The 17,393-nt window shown below is 40.7% G+C and overlaps 1 protein-coding gene across 5 annotated transcripts in view; it reads left to right on the forward strand.

Moving 5' to 3' along the window:
• Window positions 1–390: 390 nt before the first annotated feature.
• The window catches only part of LOC117266997 (DNA (cytosine-5)-methyltransferase 3A), a 54,482-nt gene continuing 37,479 nt past the window's right edge, over window positions 391–17,393 (forward strand). For 4 of the 5 annotated variants that reach the window (XM_033642538.2, XM_033642539.2, XM_078175206.1 and 1 more), the window contains exons 1-4: window positions 391–515; window positions 1,696–1,904; window positions 7,698–7,805; window positions 15,150–15,495. In XM_033642538.2, coding sequence (XP_033498429.1) covers window positions 1,824–1,904; window positions 7,698–7,805; window positions 15,150–15,495 — 535 coding nt within the window. In that variant the 5' untranslated portion in view covers window positions 391–515; window positions 1,696–1,823. The remainder of the gene's footprint in view (window positions 516–1,695; window positions 1,905–7,697; window positions 7,806–15,149; window positions 15,496–17,393) is intronic. The other variant, XM_078175207.1, reaches the window with a different exon arrangement.

The raw sequence follows: 17,393 nt of genomic DNA on the forward strand, positions 1-17,393 counted from the left end.
ACAGTAGAGAAACACTGGTGACATAAAATCAAAAATGATAAAAAAAAAAAATTCCTTTCATAGTTAAAAACTATGTGTAGTTTCAGTTACTAACTCATAGACTTTATAAAATAGAGCTAACCACACAAAAATGGCAGCAAAAGTAACTTACCTACTTGAATCACTATGCAAATATTAATGTAGTTAAACTACAAGCAAGCTGCAAAATTTAATTAAACTGCTTGTTTAATTACATGTAGAAAACTACTCCCCAACATAATGGGAGTCCATGATAGTGACCTATGAGTCTCGGACCACCTTCACCCCCTCCTATGCCCCTGTGCTGGCTGTGGAGAGCCGGCAGTCTTTAGGACCCAGTGGCAGCCAGCAGACAGTCTGCAGGCCCCTGCAGTGAGAGCGGTGCATCTGGAAGAGAGCTGGCCGGCCGGGGAGGTGGAGGACGGGGAGAGAAGAGGAAGGAGGCTCCGGGAGCAAGCGAGACAAAAAGGGTCAGGCCTGGGACTTGGGAAAATCGGGTAACGAACACACGGCGATTCACGCATTTAAATCCGTTTAACCCGGCACTAGTAACCGCGCAGGAAGGAAGGGTAACCTTTATGTGAACAAAAACGTGAAACCCCGAGAGCGGAAGGCGCTCGATGGAAACGGGGGAAATAGCGATTTAGGGTTTTGCTTTTTGCAGATGTGCTGTTTGGACATCGCGATGTACACTTGAACTTGACCGAATTTACAGCACGGAACCGGGACCGCGGCTCCTGGATACAGTGGCCTCATTAAAATGAAATAAAAAAATAACGGGGATTTATACTTGAGTGGCCGTGGCCTGTAAAACAGCCACAATCCCCTGGGTCATATTGCAGACTTCCCCCTGCTGTAAAGACGTCTAAAACTTTGCTATTTTAATGCAAAGCCAGATTGAATGATAAAGGCAGGTCAGTCAAACGCAGTACTGTAAACGTGTGGCCTGCTTGTAGCATGATGTGCGTGGATATGCGGTGACATTAAACGCCTCTGTGGCCCAATAATAAATTATTTTTCAAGATAACACGTTCTGGTTGTTGCCTGCAATTATTTTTCAGGAGCGAAGATTTGCAGCAGCCTATTAGACCTTTTAAATTAATCACAACCGGCTGACAGCAATCTTGATTTAACCCTTAGAGGTAATTAAACACATCCTATATGAATACAGATATACAGGCTTTTATGTGTGTGCACATTACTACGAGTGCAACTGTGGCTCCGCTGTGTGCGCATGGCTGACTGCTACAGTAACTTTAACCCAGACACTTATGGTGATATTAATTTAAAAAAGAAGATATATATCCTTTGCATATATTGCAATGTAATTCAGGTTATTGGGCGCACATTAGCAGCCATTTAATGTCGACTAGTGTACACTCCTACATCCATGTGGTGTAAGAAAGTGGCCTAGGCCCTATAGGCAATAGTAGCCATACAGTATCCTATAGAAGCCTGAGAGGTTCCTATACATGACGTGTGCTCAACAAAGGAAATCTGATGCTCAAAAAGAGCCTTTTTATGACAGAAAATACAGGTTTAGCCAAAGTGTTTTGAGGAAATGTGTCAGTGCAGCATGAAACTCTGCTCTCCTGTGAGTGAAAGCATCACACCACTAATGCACAACTACAGTGTTTCTAATGAACAAGCTGATTGTCACTTTTCCTTATCTTCCAGGAGAGCGGAGAGAAGAGGGATCATCTTGCATTTCTTTTTTTTTTGTATTCCTTTTGAGTTTATTTTCACCTCATCCACATCGCCCCATTATCACACATCGCCCATAAGCCCCCCTAAGACTCTCGACGATGCCGTCCAACACTGTCACCAACACCAACACCACTGCATTCAAAGGCTCAGACTATGCTGATTCACCTGGAAGCAGAATGGTAAGGAAATATCAAAGTGTGCCTCAGAATCTCATTTTAGGTGTTTATGAGACTCCTCTGAAGCTTGCTATGTTGCTGAATGACTCAGGATTTTTCAAACCTTATAGCTAGTGGGTTCAAAGAGTTCATTCAGTCATGTTTTGGCTGTTTGAATGACTTGAGCTAAGCTGTTGATTAATTTTGGATTTGACGCTCCGTCACTGCAAAATGCTATTTTTTTGAAATCCTTCGAACTCAACAGATTTAAAAGGAGATTAGTCACTCCTGGGCTCATCCAGCAATGATGCAATACAGTGTGGCTTTTAGTGTTTTCCTAAAATATCTATACAGAGCACATGTGTGCATGCATGCATGAGTGTTCGTGTTATTACTTTGATGTTACATTCATAGAGCCCTGAAACAAGAGGAATGTGGTTTGTACAGTCACTTCAGGTCAAAGCCCATTAAAACCTCTCCCAATTTTATGAATGGACTTAATCAATCTGTCAAGCTAATGCCTTATTGATCTCTGCAGTCTAAAGACTTACTGGAGTCGCATCAATTCCTCCCGTTAATTGAAGAAATAGTCAGATTTTTACTGAAGAATCCAATAGCGTGTGGAGTGCAGTGTCACCTTTCATGATGCAGACAGACTCATTATTACAGTCTGTACGTAACTGCAGCATCACTGATGCTCCACAGAGGCAGCAATGGCAGCATCACTGAGGAGGCTGTGGCGAGATGCAGCTGTATTATGTGACATTCGCTGTTGTAATGGTGGTTGGTGACGTGGGCGTTGGCTGGTGTAGGTTGAGCTGGAGCTGGAATGGCTCTACAGCTTTTTTTTTTTTTACTGGGGGGGATCTGTCCTCTTCCTCTACGTTCCCATTACACAGTACTGCCCTTAGTCTTGTTGCCTGGCAACAGACATTGCCTTAAATAACCGGCTACCCAGACGGAAATAGTGCAGAGATATTGACAATGTAGTAGGGTTCACTCGAGGCAACAACAAATCATATTTCAGGGTTTTCTGTTTTTTTTTTTTTTTTCTCAGAAAATATTAGGGTGAAGCTGTGTGTGAAAATGGCGTGTTATTTCTATTCAGTGTGTCTGAGCTCACGGGTTGGGAATTGGATGAACGGTGTGGTGCATGTAGGCTGTTCCTGCAGAGATAGCCAGGCACCACTGAATTGTGTCATCCATGTAAGTGGTTCCCAAATGAGCTTGCACACCAGACTGCACTCAAAACGTGCCATTATCTATGCAAATTCTGCCGCCCTGTAAGGAAAAAACCGAGGCACCAGGCTCTCTATTAGTAATCACACAATGAACCGGCACCATCTGCAAAACACATCCTCTCACAGAAGCATTGATATCTACATTTAAAATAACCTTTTAAAGGCTCAGCGGTAACCTCTGTATTTCCATCCACAAATTCACTGGTGAATATTCTATGACGATTTTTCCAGCAATATTTATCAATTATAACCCCGTGCCCATTAATCACAGCATCAGTTACTCTGGTTGCATCTATCTCTTTATGCAAATCAGTTTATCACCCTGTGACACTAATGGTTGATGGATTTATTCCATCTTAGCAGCAAACACTCTCAGGACGTAACATGGCCTGACCTTTGAAATCCCTGCCTGTGTTTATGAACATCCTCCATCTTTTAAATTATTTAAGAAGCAAAGTCTGTAACAGCCTATGTGAGCTTCAGGCCAGATTTTTAAGAATGTTTTTATGACATTTTTGTTTTCATTGCATAGTTTACAGAGGAAAAAAAACAAACAGAGAGATGGAGATGAGATGTCACAAAGGTCTCTGGCTGCTGTTAGAAAGTTTACTATGACTCATCAGATTGTGTGACCTAATCAGGAATTTTGGCTGTATTATTGCCATGTCAAAAGCTGTATTTTCACTGCTGTTACCGAAAATGGTGACTCTGTGGTTAGTTATGTTATTAACTGTGTCGTGCACATACAATTGCCAAACCCACATTAACTGGCAAGAGACCAAAATACTGTTGCAGTTAGACAAAAACAAAACTTCTTGCATATTACATCACGCACTTTCTGTCCTCTGTCCTACACTCTTAGAAATAAAGGTTCAAAAACACCCTTCCTGAAGGGCAGAGGTTCTACCCAGAGCCATCTGCTTCTGAAGAAGAAGCCCCCCTGGGTGGGTTCTAGATGAAACCCTGGAAATATAAAAGGGTTCTTGGAAGAACCCCCTGTGCGGGTTCTTTGTAGCACCCTTGAAAAGAAGAAAGGTTCTGGATTGAACCCCCAGATACCCCCTTTTTGACCTTTGTAGGTTCCTGCACCTAACCTAACCATTCAGAGAAAGGACCAAAATCAATTGGTTTGTCATGCATATTGGAAAGAGAGGATGGAGAAGGCAACAATGCAGAGATCAAGTGAGAAATTATCAGGAATAGAGTGTGTAGTGGGTTCATACATAATTAGTCCATGCTTGTTTTTTGGTTCCAAGAATCCTTAAATAGATCTGGACCTAGAGCCAGAGCTAAATTAGTGGAAAATGGGTGAGAGGGATTCTGGGCGGAACTATAACACCAGGCTTCTCTGTAAAACCTCTCATGTACCCCTTTTCTACCAACATGGTTCCGTTCTAGTTCCTGAACCTAATTTTGAACAGTTAAGAGCATTTAGACTAAGAACAAATTGGTTCAGAACCTGAAAAGTTGGTTCTCAGATGGGACCAAAAAATAGCAGGTTTTCCTTGACAAACAGTGCGAACCATGACAACATCAGTGGGCGTGTCATATTCTACATGTTGGAAAGAGGATGGAGAAGGCAACAATGGAGAAGTCAAGTGAGAAATCATGAGGAAAGACAGATCGTGCAGTGGTCTCATTAATAGGTGGTCCATGCTTGTTTTTTGGTTAAAAACAAATATCTAATTAGGGAACAAAAGTTTGCAGGTTAGCAGTGTAATCAGTGATTTTGCTTCTACTGTTTATTTCCATTGTGCAACACCCACTGTTTATGACACATCCTTACTTTCAACAGTTCTGATCAAAACTGGTGGAAACTTAGGCTGGTTCACTAGATAGCACCAAGGTTCCAAGAATCCTGAATGTTACCGGTTCAAGAACCAGAGCTAATTTGGCAGAAAAGGGGTAATGGGGATGCTGAGTGGAACCTTTTACATAAAGTTTTAAGTATAACCCTTTATGTTTGGTTCTAGATAGAAACCCCTTAAAGGGTTCCTGGTGGAACTTTTTTTTAAGGTTCCACCAGATCACACATTTTTGGTGAAATTTACAGACTTTTCATCTATGCTGGCTTAACATATGAGGTTCAAAGTTCATTCTTGACTTTGGAAACAGCAGAAACAAAAAATTCCATCTCAAGCCCTTTTTAGTAGCTTTTGATCATATCACATGATCTCCATGAACAGATGGAGTTTGCCAGAAGGTTTAGATAAAAAATGGACAAGACAACTCCCCAAAGTGCTCAGAAAAAAGGACCATAATTATTATTTTAAATAAAATGTTTATTTGTTAAAAAATTTAGAACGAGACAATGCACAAAAATAATGATCACCATAACACAAGCAAAAGAAATACACTACAGTAAGAGAAAAATGAAGCCGAACAGAAAACTTGACTAAAAGGAGTACAATTCCATGACATCTGGGCAAACTCCATCTGCCGATGAAGATTGTGCGATAAGATTAAAAGCTCTAGAGTAGCTACTGAATGGACCTTGTGGCCTAAATTTGGGGTTTGAAGATTTGATGCTAGACTGAAATATAGTATTTATACATTTTTATTAGGGGTGTAATGGTACACAAAAATCACGGTTCGGTACGTACCTCAGTACACAAGTCACGGTTCGTTTTTTTTTCAGTACAGTAATGAAAAAAATAGACAACTATTAAATATCTTTTACTTATTGGTAACCTTATTAAAACATACCACCACAGCAGTTAACTCTTTTTACACAATTGTTGAATGAAACAAATATATATAAAATCCTGCTTTTTCACATTGTTTGAATGAAAAATATAAATATAAATTTCTGCTTAAACAGTTTTACTCCATTAAAATAAAAAGTATAGTGCAGCTGGTCAGCTTTAAAGCCTGCTCAGATTCAGTTTTACTAGGAACTTACTTAGCTTTCCCACTTTGTTAAAGTGCAGTAAACAAAACATGCTTATACCTAAAGTGCAGCTTAAACAATTTTACTCAACTCCAATGGCGTTGGTTATTTCTTTAGTACGATGGTCAGGGAAACGCTCTTTCTTTTTAAACGACGACGACATCGTAGTTTGCACCAGATTGCTTTTTCTAGTCGTGCCGGTTAACGTTCAAACTCGGGTGGTGTCGCTTTAGATGCGTTAGCATGTCAGACGTGTTTCCAAGTACATACCTGACCGCTGTTCTGCAGTGTCGGCACACTGCTTTTGTCTTGTCCACTTGTTTATTTCCATCTTCGTATTTTACCCTGAAACCAAAGTGTTCCCGAACGGAGGACTTAAGGTTTGCGGGACGGTTTTCAGGTTCGTCAGGCTCACTTGCCATGTTGTCAAAATGCGAGAATGCGCTGTACAAAGTGAAAGCGAAGATTTATGGTCGGACTCGGTCCATCACTCAATTATGTCCGTCGGGGAACTAGATATTTTAAATGGTTCGGCTCGCAAAAACAGAATTAAAATAAAACAAAATAAAATAAAATAAAATAATATCCTGCGCCCAATAATTCGGTACAGGGTCGTGCCGAACCGAAAGTCGCGTACCGAACGGTTCGACACAAATGCATGTACTGTTACGGCCCTAATTTTTATGTAAGATGCAAAACAAATTCAAACTTAAAGGGATGGATAGACACGTCTAAGACACACCACTGAGTGCTCTGCAGCCTGCAGCACAGTGATTTTGTATCATGTTAAAATGCAGTGTCCTACACTCAAATGTCCCTTGTCTCCCCTACTTTTCTTCTCTAATTCAGTCACTGAGCTTTGTTGCTGTATTTAACACCATCCATTATACAAAGACAAAGTCATCTTACAGTAATCTTCTGTCATGTTATCCCACGCCACAGTGCCTAAGATTAATATAAAAGTACTTAACAACAAGTCAGCAGAGGGACCTGGTTGCAGGATGCCTTACAGCGCAGAGAGCCTATTTATCTTTGAGGGAATCTCACATTCAATACTGAAGGAATTTAATAAGGACCCAGCCCTCCACTCCCCCACCGCAGCTGTCAGGAATGGCCTTGCAATCTCATTTGCATTCAGACCTGGTGCTGGTGGTCCTATTCAGTCAATATTGAAACTCAAAGCATCTACATTAGGATCATCTTTTCTCCCATCAACCCCAGGGGTACTTGATGGTGGCGGACATGGGGCTTTGTTCACGGGGGTAGACAGTTTTATTAATCAAAGGGAAATTGCAGCAGGGGAAGGTGGGGGCTGGTCGACGTCTTTGTAACGGTGTCAAGAGGGGATTGTCTGTGTAAGGTCAGCGCTGTGTCCGTGGAGCTTTCACTTCAGCCTAGTTCAAAGGAACGTGCCATTCAATTTCTATCTGTCTCATTGTCCACTCAGCCAAAGACACTCGAGGACCCGCTGCAGTTCCCCTCCACCCCAAATGTTCAAGTGTTTCAGTGTGATGCAGTTTTCTGCCTTACTGTAAGCACGAACACAGTCTTTAATAACCTGGAAAGATGCTCATGTGCATCCAGGCCTGAAGTTTCAATCTGACACTGCCATAGATAAGGCCACTGTTACTCCAATTATTACAGGATATAAAGTCCAAATCATGATGTGTTGTTTTTTGTTGACAGGGTGAAGGCACAATACTGGACATGGACCTGATGACGGAGGAGAAGCCGGCTAAAAGTAGTGCCTCTTGTAAAGTTGGCAAGCCTGGAAGAAAGTGCAAGCAGTTTCCAGTGAGTGCTGATCTGACATGTCAGACACTTTACAACTACATCCATCCATTAATCCATGCATACTTGTTTTACAGTGATCATTTTTCCAATATATTGGCTAAAAATAGCTCAGAGTCAAAATGAGATATCAGGTAGTTGCATATTTTATTCATTCATTTAGTTTGTTCAGTAGTGCTTTTTGTGAAATAATATCAAAGTTGTTATCAGAAGAGTGCGTCACTGCCCTCTAAGGAACTTCCAACCCCTTCCAACTTTCTTTAGGGGGGTCTTAGTGAGAGTTTTAGTGTCCCATGCTGGCTGGGGTATGCTCCATAAAAAAAATAGTTCACACATTTCATTCATGTCAAATAAAAGGCGAAAAAAATCCAGTCACATCAGAGGGCAGCTGTTCCAAATGTCCACACTCGTTCACACTTGTGGGGTGAAAACCCTGCGGTCATGGAGAACAGGCGAGATGCGATTAATCTTTTAAATATGGGGATAAATGCACACATTTTCAGACAACCCTTTCTGGGAGGCATTTCTTGTGTGGGGGATGTCTCAGATGCTGTTTGACCATCTGATAAGCTGTGGTTTGAGCGCAACTGGGCTCTTACTATCCTTCAAATGAAAAGCTTCTCCAATTGTTGAGCTGCGTTATAACAAGACAGCAGTCACTCAGTTCTACTTTAGTTGTGAGGTCATGATCCCAACCGCACACAAAAAAGTTATAGTCCTCTAGATTCTTGTACGCTTTCATTTGGCTAGCTGTGAGGTCTGGAGGATGAGGTAATTTGTAATAATGATCCTGCGGCATCGGGCAAAACAGTGAAGTACTGGGGAAAAAAATAGCTTTTCTTTATTTTGTATGGATCACATCCAATATGAGTTTAAATTTTCTAACAATACCTCCTGCGTTCAGGTTCATTCAGCCCTCTTACGTAGTCACTTTCCTCTTTTTCCAAATCGTGCAGTATATGGATTTGTCAATTCCTGCCCTACATCTGAATTTCTTGCGTTGCAATAGGTATATGATTGCAAACAGGCGATTGCAGGGGCTGCGTTTGTAACTTCTGGAAAATGACAATTGGACATTCATGCCCACTTTATGCAGTGATAGGCCAGGTGTGTGGAGGTGAGTCAGTAAGGAGGCTCTGTCAAGCTCTCTTCTTTCATTCCTCCTCATAACGAGTGCAATACCATGAATGCCTTTGAGGGGAGGCTGCCCACAAGTGTACAAAATGAACTCGATTGGATCGATGATTGTGTCTCCCCCTCTTTATAAAAGCAGACTTTTCACCAGCACCATCAAGTGCTTTTGTGTATAGCACTTCTGTTAACAAGTCTGTTTGTTAGTTTGTTTGAAGCATACCCTGGTCTCAAGTGTCACATGATGGTATAAATGCTAATTCAGAGGCTTTAAATAGTATGAGAGAAACAAAAAAATTATTGAATGTCAGCACAAGATAACATCCATAAACAACCTTTGTGTAAAAATTAAGGTGTTGTTTTAGCCTTCAGAAACACCACATGTACTAATTTGTACTCATGCATAAACATCACACAGCCTCCACTGTGTTTCACTTCACCATTTGTAATCTGTTTGGAAAGTCTTTTGCAGTTTAAAGCCCTGATTTAATAATGACTCTTGGGCCAACATGTATCTGAGTTGTTTTTTTCCCTGAGATGTTATCATTTGCATAAACCTGGTAATTAATTCTTACAGTGTGATTCAACAAAACTAAAAACGAGATATTTACAGGTGATGTATGTACAGAGGGATATGCCAGGTTGAGTCAGTGACTATGTTTCTATGCACACTAATATTCCACTATTATTCAGAATATGACAGTATTATGAATTTGATAGAAGTCATGTAGACAGCATACTCATTCCAAATGTAGCGTTTTCCAGTTAAGACTTGTGGGATATGCTGGTATTATTCAAGTTTTTGGAGCATTTTTTTGGACATGTGTACAGCGCGTTGGGAATATTTATCTCAATTAGGGTTTTCACCACAGTTTGGGACACACAGGCCTCTTGCCTGTTCATGGTTGGCTCTGTGCATTGTCATTGATGCACTGTACACAGACCTACTCGCAAACAGTTTGCAGGACTGAGGTATAGATGCATGCCTAAAAGAAAAGCCCACATGCCTGGTTGGAAGTAGAAACACACCACACCAATATCATTGTGATATCTTGGATATCAACAGGTTTTTGTGCAAATATTGTAACACGGACCTTTTCAAGAAGGTGGTTGAAGGGGGATGTTCCTGGCGACTAATTTCCCTGTCGACTAAACAAAAATTTTAATTAAGACTAGTCGACTAGCCCAAAAAAGTTCTCAACATGCTGTACTCAGGCTCAACATATTCCATTAACTTCCTGAAGCCTTTACCTTCAACAGAGTTAAGTGGAAGCATGTCTTGCGAGGTCATTCTCATGATGAAGTGCGTTATCTTTTCAGACCAGACGGGATCACAGCGTCTCTGGGTGGTCTGTGTGTGGCTAGCACTGCTAGCAGCAGCAGCTGCGTTCCGTGCATGTTGCTCCAATCGAGTAATTATATGCCAGTTTTTTCTGACACAGCCTACATGCTACTTTGTTTTCATTTTCTAGATCAAAGTACTGCCAAATCTGCGCTGGTTTTGTGAGAGGACATCTCTCTAATTTCCCACCGTGCTGTTTTAAAACTCCATTCTACTCAAGCATTATTGGGGGAGGGGGGCTGCTCTCTGATGGCTCTGTAGCACCCACTAGTGGCAAGCGACTGCATGACAGTTAAGCATCCTTATACATGAATAAAACACTAATTGGTTTAACTGACTAATATTTCTTTTGCTGCCTAGCGATGGGGCGGACGTTTAATCGTTTAGACAACTAATCGCACACATCCCTAGTAGGAATTAAAGAGGGAGAATGTGTTCGCACAGTTGAAACTTAGGTAGTAGGAAACCTTGAAAATATTTTAATGTACGGAAGCAAAATGGCACAAGAGCTCTAGCCGTTCCATTTTTCTATATTTTGACGTAATAAACAACATGTTAGGGCATCGACCCGTCAAACAGCTGAGAGTGGCATCAGCATGTAAACAGGAATATTTATTTTCATTAGCAATGTAAAAGGATTAGTAGGAATATTGTCTTTTCAGAATATGGGCAAAAACTTAATATTTTGTGCATGTAAACATAGTAATTGTGTATTTAAAGCAGCTGAGTATTACTACCACTAGTAAATAAAGACAAGCCTAATACTCAACATCAGGGCGTCCTAGCGAGTGTTTTCACAGCTGTGGGGGACTGACCACATGTGCCAGACGCTCCAGCCACATAGGTGTTTCATTGTTGTTATTCTTCTCTGAATGAGTCAAAATGTATTTGCACACGTAATATGCTAGGCCATGTTTTCAGTTTGAATCCTGAGGATTCTCTTGACATGACAGAGTTTTAAATTGAAATTGGTGAATAGCTGTCAAAGCATTGTGCCTTTTCTCATAAAGTATCTGAACATCAAGGACAAGGTCAAATTAAGGTCCTCATAGAAAACATTAAATGAGTGCTTGAAAAATGCGAACAACAGCATTTGTGCATTCACCTCTCATCACTGGCTTTTCTATAATTTATTTTATATGCTAACTGACCTGCTTTTATCTTTCATGGTTAAAGACTCTAAGATTTAGTGTCTTTAGTCAGTCTGAAGGAGGCTAATGAATGGTCAGCTGGTTACATATTAAAGCACTGAATCTGCACTAAATTCATAAAGTAATATTTACACCAAATTTCCTCCCATGGGATCAATAAAGCATTGCCTTAAAGCCTGTTGGAGTGAAACTTAATGTTTAATTTAAGACTGGCTGCATGCATCAAGGCCAAGTTGTTTCATCAGGGAGATTGATTGAAAACTTACTGATCAATAAATAAATATATGTAGATAAAATATATTTGAAGGCAGTGGTATGAATGAAGAAGTTTGTTTTTAGATGCATCTGTTCCTCCCCTGGCATTGATTAAACCTCTAAAAAGGCATCTCTGTTCATTAAAACTACAGTTTAAACTACTAGGTTTTACAAGAAAAAAATGCTTCATGCCTTAAAATGTCTCATATGTAACTCTGCACCTTTGCTTTTTTTAATATGCGCAGATCTAGGAATATGCAAGCTAGACTTTATCTTTCCCCACAACTCAGCCACTGGCTTGGAGCTAGAGCGTACCTGACCATCTTAGATTCTGCTCATCGCTCTCTACAACATTAGAATCATAACGATAATAGAAATCACAAGGTTTCAGCTTGACTACGTTACCAAATAGCTAAAAATATGTAGCTTATGTTAGATAAACCTTGTTGCCGATCGCCAGCTCTGACAAGTTTAAGGGAAAGTGAAACTTAGATTGCACATTACTGATATGTAGTTGCACCAGGCTGCTCCTGATACCCTTTGTTTCACAAGTTGACAGGATTGGTTCTTTCAGTTTGTGATGTATGAAACTCAGCTATGGCGATGACTGCTTATTTTACTCATGGTATGTCATATAAAAAACACCATAGGCACATGTTACCAAGGTTATAAATTTGATTTTAACTGAAGGGGGTCTTTAATATGATGTCATTTTTAGCATTTGTTGTATTTTTTTTAAATCATTTCAGCTTTAATTAAAGTAGAACCAAATACTTTTAGCAAAATTCATACGATAAGAATATATATTTCATCATACACTATAGCAACCTGCAAGCAGTCTTACAAATACAGGGCGCAACAATAAGGTTTGCCTAATTGCCTGGGGCTAATAAATCTAGCTACTCATTTGCCCAATCAAGGAGGGAGCTGATGATCTAGGTAGCTAAGGAGTGAGCCATCTCGCTTCTTTCTTTTCTGAGTTGAGAATTGCACATGCGCAGTACCGATCAGGCACTTAGGAGAATATGGCAGTGAATAAAGATGAAGTTTATGACTTGAAAAGTAAGCGAGCATTTGATTATCCTGTAAACAGAGTTGGCTGGTTTTTAGAGGGTGAGGGCAAAACTCCAACTATGCATTGCACAATTTGACGAAGGTTTGAGAGCAAGGCGATTAAATGGGGTTGGGGTTCAGGACATGAAACTTAAGGCTTAATTGTTATGTGATAACTGCTTATAAATAAAACAGTTTGTATATGGGCAGGTGAAAATTGACTTCTGGCCAACTTTGAACCCTGAAATGCACATTTAAATTTGCTCTTTCTGGTCTCGCTTTTCTAGTCGCTAACTTTGTCTACCTGCTGTTTAGAGCTAAGCAGGTAGGGTACAGTGGGTTTATCGGAGCTTGATTGCAAAAGACAGTTTAGTGATGCTGCTGGAAATGACACAGATAAGAGCAAAAAGGTTGTCACTGAAATACACTTAAGTGGTTTGTGGCGCTGAGGAGAACTGTGGGATGATAATTATCTGATAGTTTGTCAATACAAGTGATGCCTTTCACATTATACACTATCATTTAATCCACTGTTAATATGAAGACATGGATTAGTGCAGCTTTAACAGCTTGTTTAACATCTGTAGTATACATAAGTGTAGGTTGCAATGTAGCAGCAGTAAATTGGATTAGGTAGCAAGTGTTTTATTTTGACCTCTGTCTGCCTGTCTGAGCTGTCTGATTTACTGACTGTGACCTTTGACCTCTGGCAGGGGCCTCATGTAGTTCACTGAGTCACTAATCTGTTGCGTAATTCTTTCAGCGACAGTCGTGTGTACTGTTTTTGTCTATGTCTGTGTGTGTGTCATTGTAAGCATATTGCCTGAGTTTGTGCACGTGTTACTTTTTGTTTGTGTCTGTTGGCCTAAACTCTCTCTCTCTCACACACCACGCATGCCTCTTTTTCCAGTTATGAATTGAGTGAGAATATTAATAATGCCTGAGCTGTGGATGTGTTGTTTTCATTCATCGTGTCAAACAGATTTACTGGAGCGCCGCTGTTTGAATAAGTGCAACTGTTCAACATTTACAGTTAATTTGTTCTCAGTTACTACAGTGATGAAGTCATTTAGAGTTTTGTGACCTGCAGAGAATGCTTGAAAGACCAACTTTGGCTTGATGTAGCTTTGTTTTACAATACAGTACGGCTTTCACTGAAGTTTATTTTGCATTTCTGTTCTGCATAATTTGCACTGCATTCATTACACAGACATTTTATATGTCTCTGGGTCACATTTAGGTAGTTACACTTTTTTTCTTATTCAATCTGCAAGAATGAGATTACATTTGACCCTTAAACTTCAAGCACAGGATCTTGTGTTTGTTAAATATTGTCTGCTTAAAGACAGATGCCTCCTGAGGCGCTGCTGTCGCCTGCCTTAAATGCAAACTGCTGTACCTACATCTACAGGAGGAGATGAAAGCGTCAGTGCTGCTCTCATCAGTGTTGACAGTCTGATCTCACAAGACATGCTCCACTTTCTGCTCCCAGTAACCCAGTAATGAGATTGTCTGAGAAAGTATGTTTTTTATGACTATTTTTAGGCAGGAGCACAGACACTATCACATTTCTTCAAACTTGTGTAGTTGAAACAAATATTTTCAAGGTCTTCCAAGACAGTCTGTGCTTTTTTAAGAAGCAAATGTCTTCCACTGCAACTCAAACCACAGCTTTAGATAGGTCCACTCTCTTTGAATGCACTCCACTGCATAGAATGAAATAGTTTAACTGGGCGTTCCAAACTGGACGGAGTGAAAAACTTCTTTGTTGTCAAACAGCCAACATTCTTGACATATTTCCCTGCTGCTGTAATCGCGAATGCACAACTCCAGAACGCGCAGCAGTGTACCTGATGAACTTGACTGTAATCCCTTCCTCACTTGCGAGTTAATAGCTGTACAACAGATTTACTGGCACAGCTTTGAAGTTTACAACTCCAGTTTAACAGAGCTGAATGGGAAATGCCATAATTTACTGGCTAATAAGTGTAGAAGTTGAGCGTGTTTGATTCTGCCCAGATAGAGCTGAGTGGGCTCAGGGGATGAAATTAAGCTTATCTAATATGAACTGGATGAATGCTTTATTTCACATTTTCTGTCAAACAGCCCATTTAGCCAACAGAGGCTGAAGAGTGCTTATCCTCAGTCTGATAGTGCCAGCTGTTTTATTGTTACTCGCTGTGATGACCTTTTCTCAAGCATGCTGGATGATTTGTAATATTTCCTGAAAAGTTTAATTTATTGCACAGCCAGCTACAATATATTCAGTGATATGCTATAACTGCTGACAGGCCTGACGCTGTTGTGCACCTTCAGATCATCAAACTGTAACATACTGCTACAGCAATAACAAACTCTGAAGCTGATAGATTGCCAGGATGTTAACATTTCAACCTCCTCTTCCCCTGCCTGCAGGTCAAGAGCTGTGGCTCTCTCAAAGGCAGCGTGGGCAACAGCTACACTGGGCTGAGTAGGCCGTCCATGGCACAGGTCCACAATGGAGACATGGGCGGGCACAGAGAAAGGACATCCGATGCCTGCTTCCCCAAACAGGAGAAGAGGGAAGTGGAGAACGGGTTCCCCAGAGACCCTTCCTCTTGCCGGGCAGAGGACAGCTCCCAGGGTCAGAGTCTGAGTCCGTCCCCGGAGAACGGATTCCTGCCCAGCCGGGAAGACCAGAACGCGGAGAAAGACAAGGACGACAGCCTGACACCACCACGAAAGAAAAGAGGGAGGCGGAAACTGGAGCGCCCAACGAAATGTGAGTTTTTTTGGCTTCGGCTTGTTTGAGCTCAGCTATCTTTTGATCTATCAGTCTCTGTGGATCCAGCAGGAAAAGTCGTGTGCTTGTGACGAGTACAAGATGTTGAGTAATGAACTGTAAATGGATGTCAGAGTGTGTGGGTCTGTGCAGCTCAAACACAGTGAGCATGGCACCGTCACTGCCAGGATTAGTAACACTGAAGCTAAGAGTGTTGCATTCATGCCGCTGCAAGGAACGAAAGGCACTAGGAAATATTAGGGCTGTAAATCAGTTATAACACTACAGCATTATTATACTGTAGATATCCATCTTATGTATATTATATTGAATGTTGCATGCAATATTTCACTTCTGTTGAATGTCTCAGTGTGGCTTACCAAATGCTTTCACAGTATGCACAACCAGTTGACATTTGAATGTGCAGCGTGCATCATGTGACCAAATTAGATTTATGAAGGACAAACAGGCAACTGTTAGGGCTGCAACTATCGACTACTCTCACTGTCACTTAGTCAGTTATTTTCTTGATTAGTCAGTTAGTTATTTGGTCAATAAAATGTCAAAAAATGGTGAAAGATATCAAGCAGTATTTCCCAAAGTCCAAGAGACTTCTTCAGGTGTCTTGTTTTGTCCACAACCCAAAGATACATTACTTTTTCTAATGCAAATAAAAAATAAAAAAAAAATAGTTTTTCCTAAAAAAAATTCAAACTTAAAATATTTATGAAATAAAAGTTAATTAAATTTTTTTGTGAATAGCTATGTTAAATGCCAACCTTACACATTTTCTTCTAGTAATAATTAATTTTAAATTGAGTTTTGTTCCTGTAGAACTGACTGTGCACCAGTCACAGTGCAGCAGTGGATAACCCCAGCATATAAAGATGATATAAATCAGGGGGGCATTGTTGGGAGAGAGTGATGCTGACAGGTAGTTTTTAGTCCAAGATGGAGATTAACAATATCACTTAGCCACCCCTCCACTCGCTGCTTGTTAGTCCTATCTCTCTCTCAGCCACGTGTCTCTCTCGCTCCTCTCTCGGCTGCAGAGACACCAGCTATGACCTTGATGAGGAGTGCAGTAAATAAAGCCATGGGAGGAGCAACTCGTCTCCTGGCAACGAGCCTCTGTTGGGAGCTGGCAGGTCTCTGTTGTGGCCGCCTCCCCGTCGGGGGCCCTGCCAGGTGGATGGCGTCGTGCCCAGAACTCTTTACAAACTGAGTCTGCACTCTGTATTCACCTGATCTGTGCATCTAGGATCTGTTACTTCACTTTGAAGCAGAGATCTGGGATAACCCTGTTAGATTTTTGGTGTAAAAGGCTAAAACTGGTTTTACAAACCAGGTCTGCACCTCTGCTCTCTAATTTGCTGCTCAGCTTTAGTATGAGCCAGTGGTGAACACAGAGGGCTTGACAAAACTCAGAATTTCACACTTTGATGATTTGTGACAAATGTTTGCTTTGTAACTACCATCAGGGCTCTCTAACAACAAGCTAAACAGTTAAAAGCATCAACACTCATGTTGTACTGTGCTTTGTTTAAGTGAGGATGTAGAATTAACAAGACGAGGCAGTAACTACATAATGTTTTTAGGGGACTGATCATAAAAAGCTGATAAAGGGATAGTCCATCAATTTAACACACGAGGATCATTGCAGTATTAGCCAGCCTGTGAAGACATTTCTAAAGGCTTTGGTTTTATCAAGTCAGAGAAAATAACCCATATGACGTCATCAAGGTTTACCAAGCATGAGACGGTCTGATGCAAAGATGTAATTGAGTTGTAGGAATAAGAATTTTTTTTAAGTCAGTAAAATCTTGCCCTTTTTTCTTCAATTATGACCATATTTTTTTAAAAAAACGTTTTTTTGGTTGTTTTTTTTGAGTCCCCTA

The sequence above is a fragment of the Epinephelus lanceolatus genome, chromosome 15, assembly GCF_041903045.1.
Source record: "Epinephelus lanceolatus isolate andai-2023 chromosome 15, ASM4190304v1, whole genome shotgun sequence".
Classification (NCBI taxonomy): Eukaryota; Metazoa; Chordata; class Actinopteri; order Perciformes; family Serranidae; genus Epinephelus; species Epinephelus lanceolatus.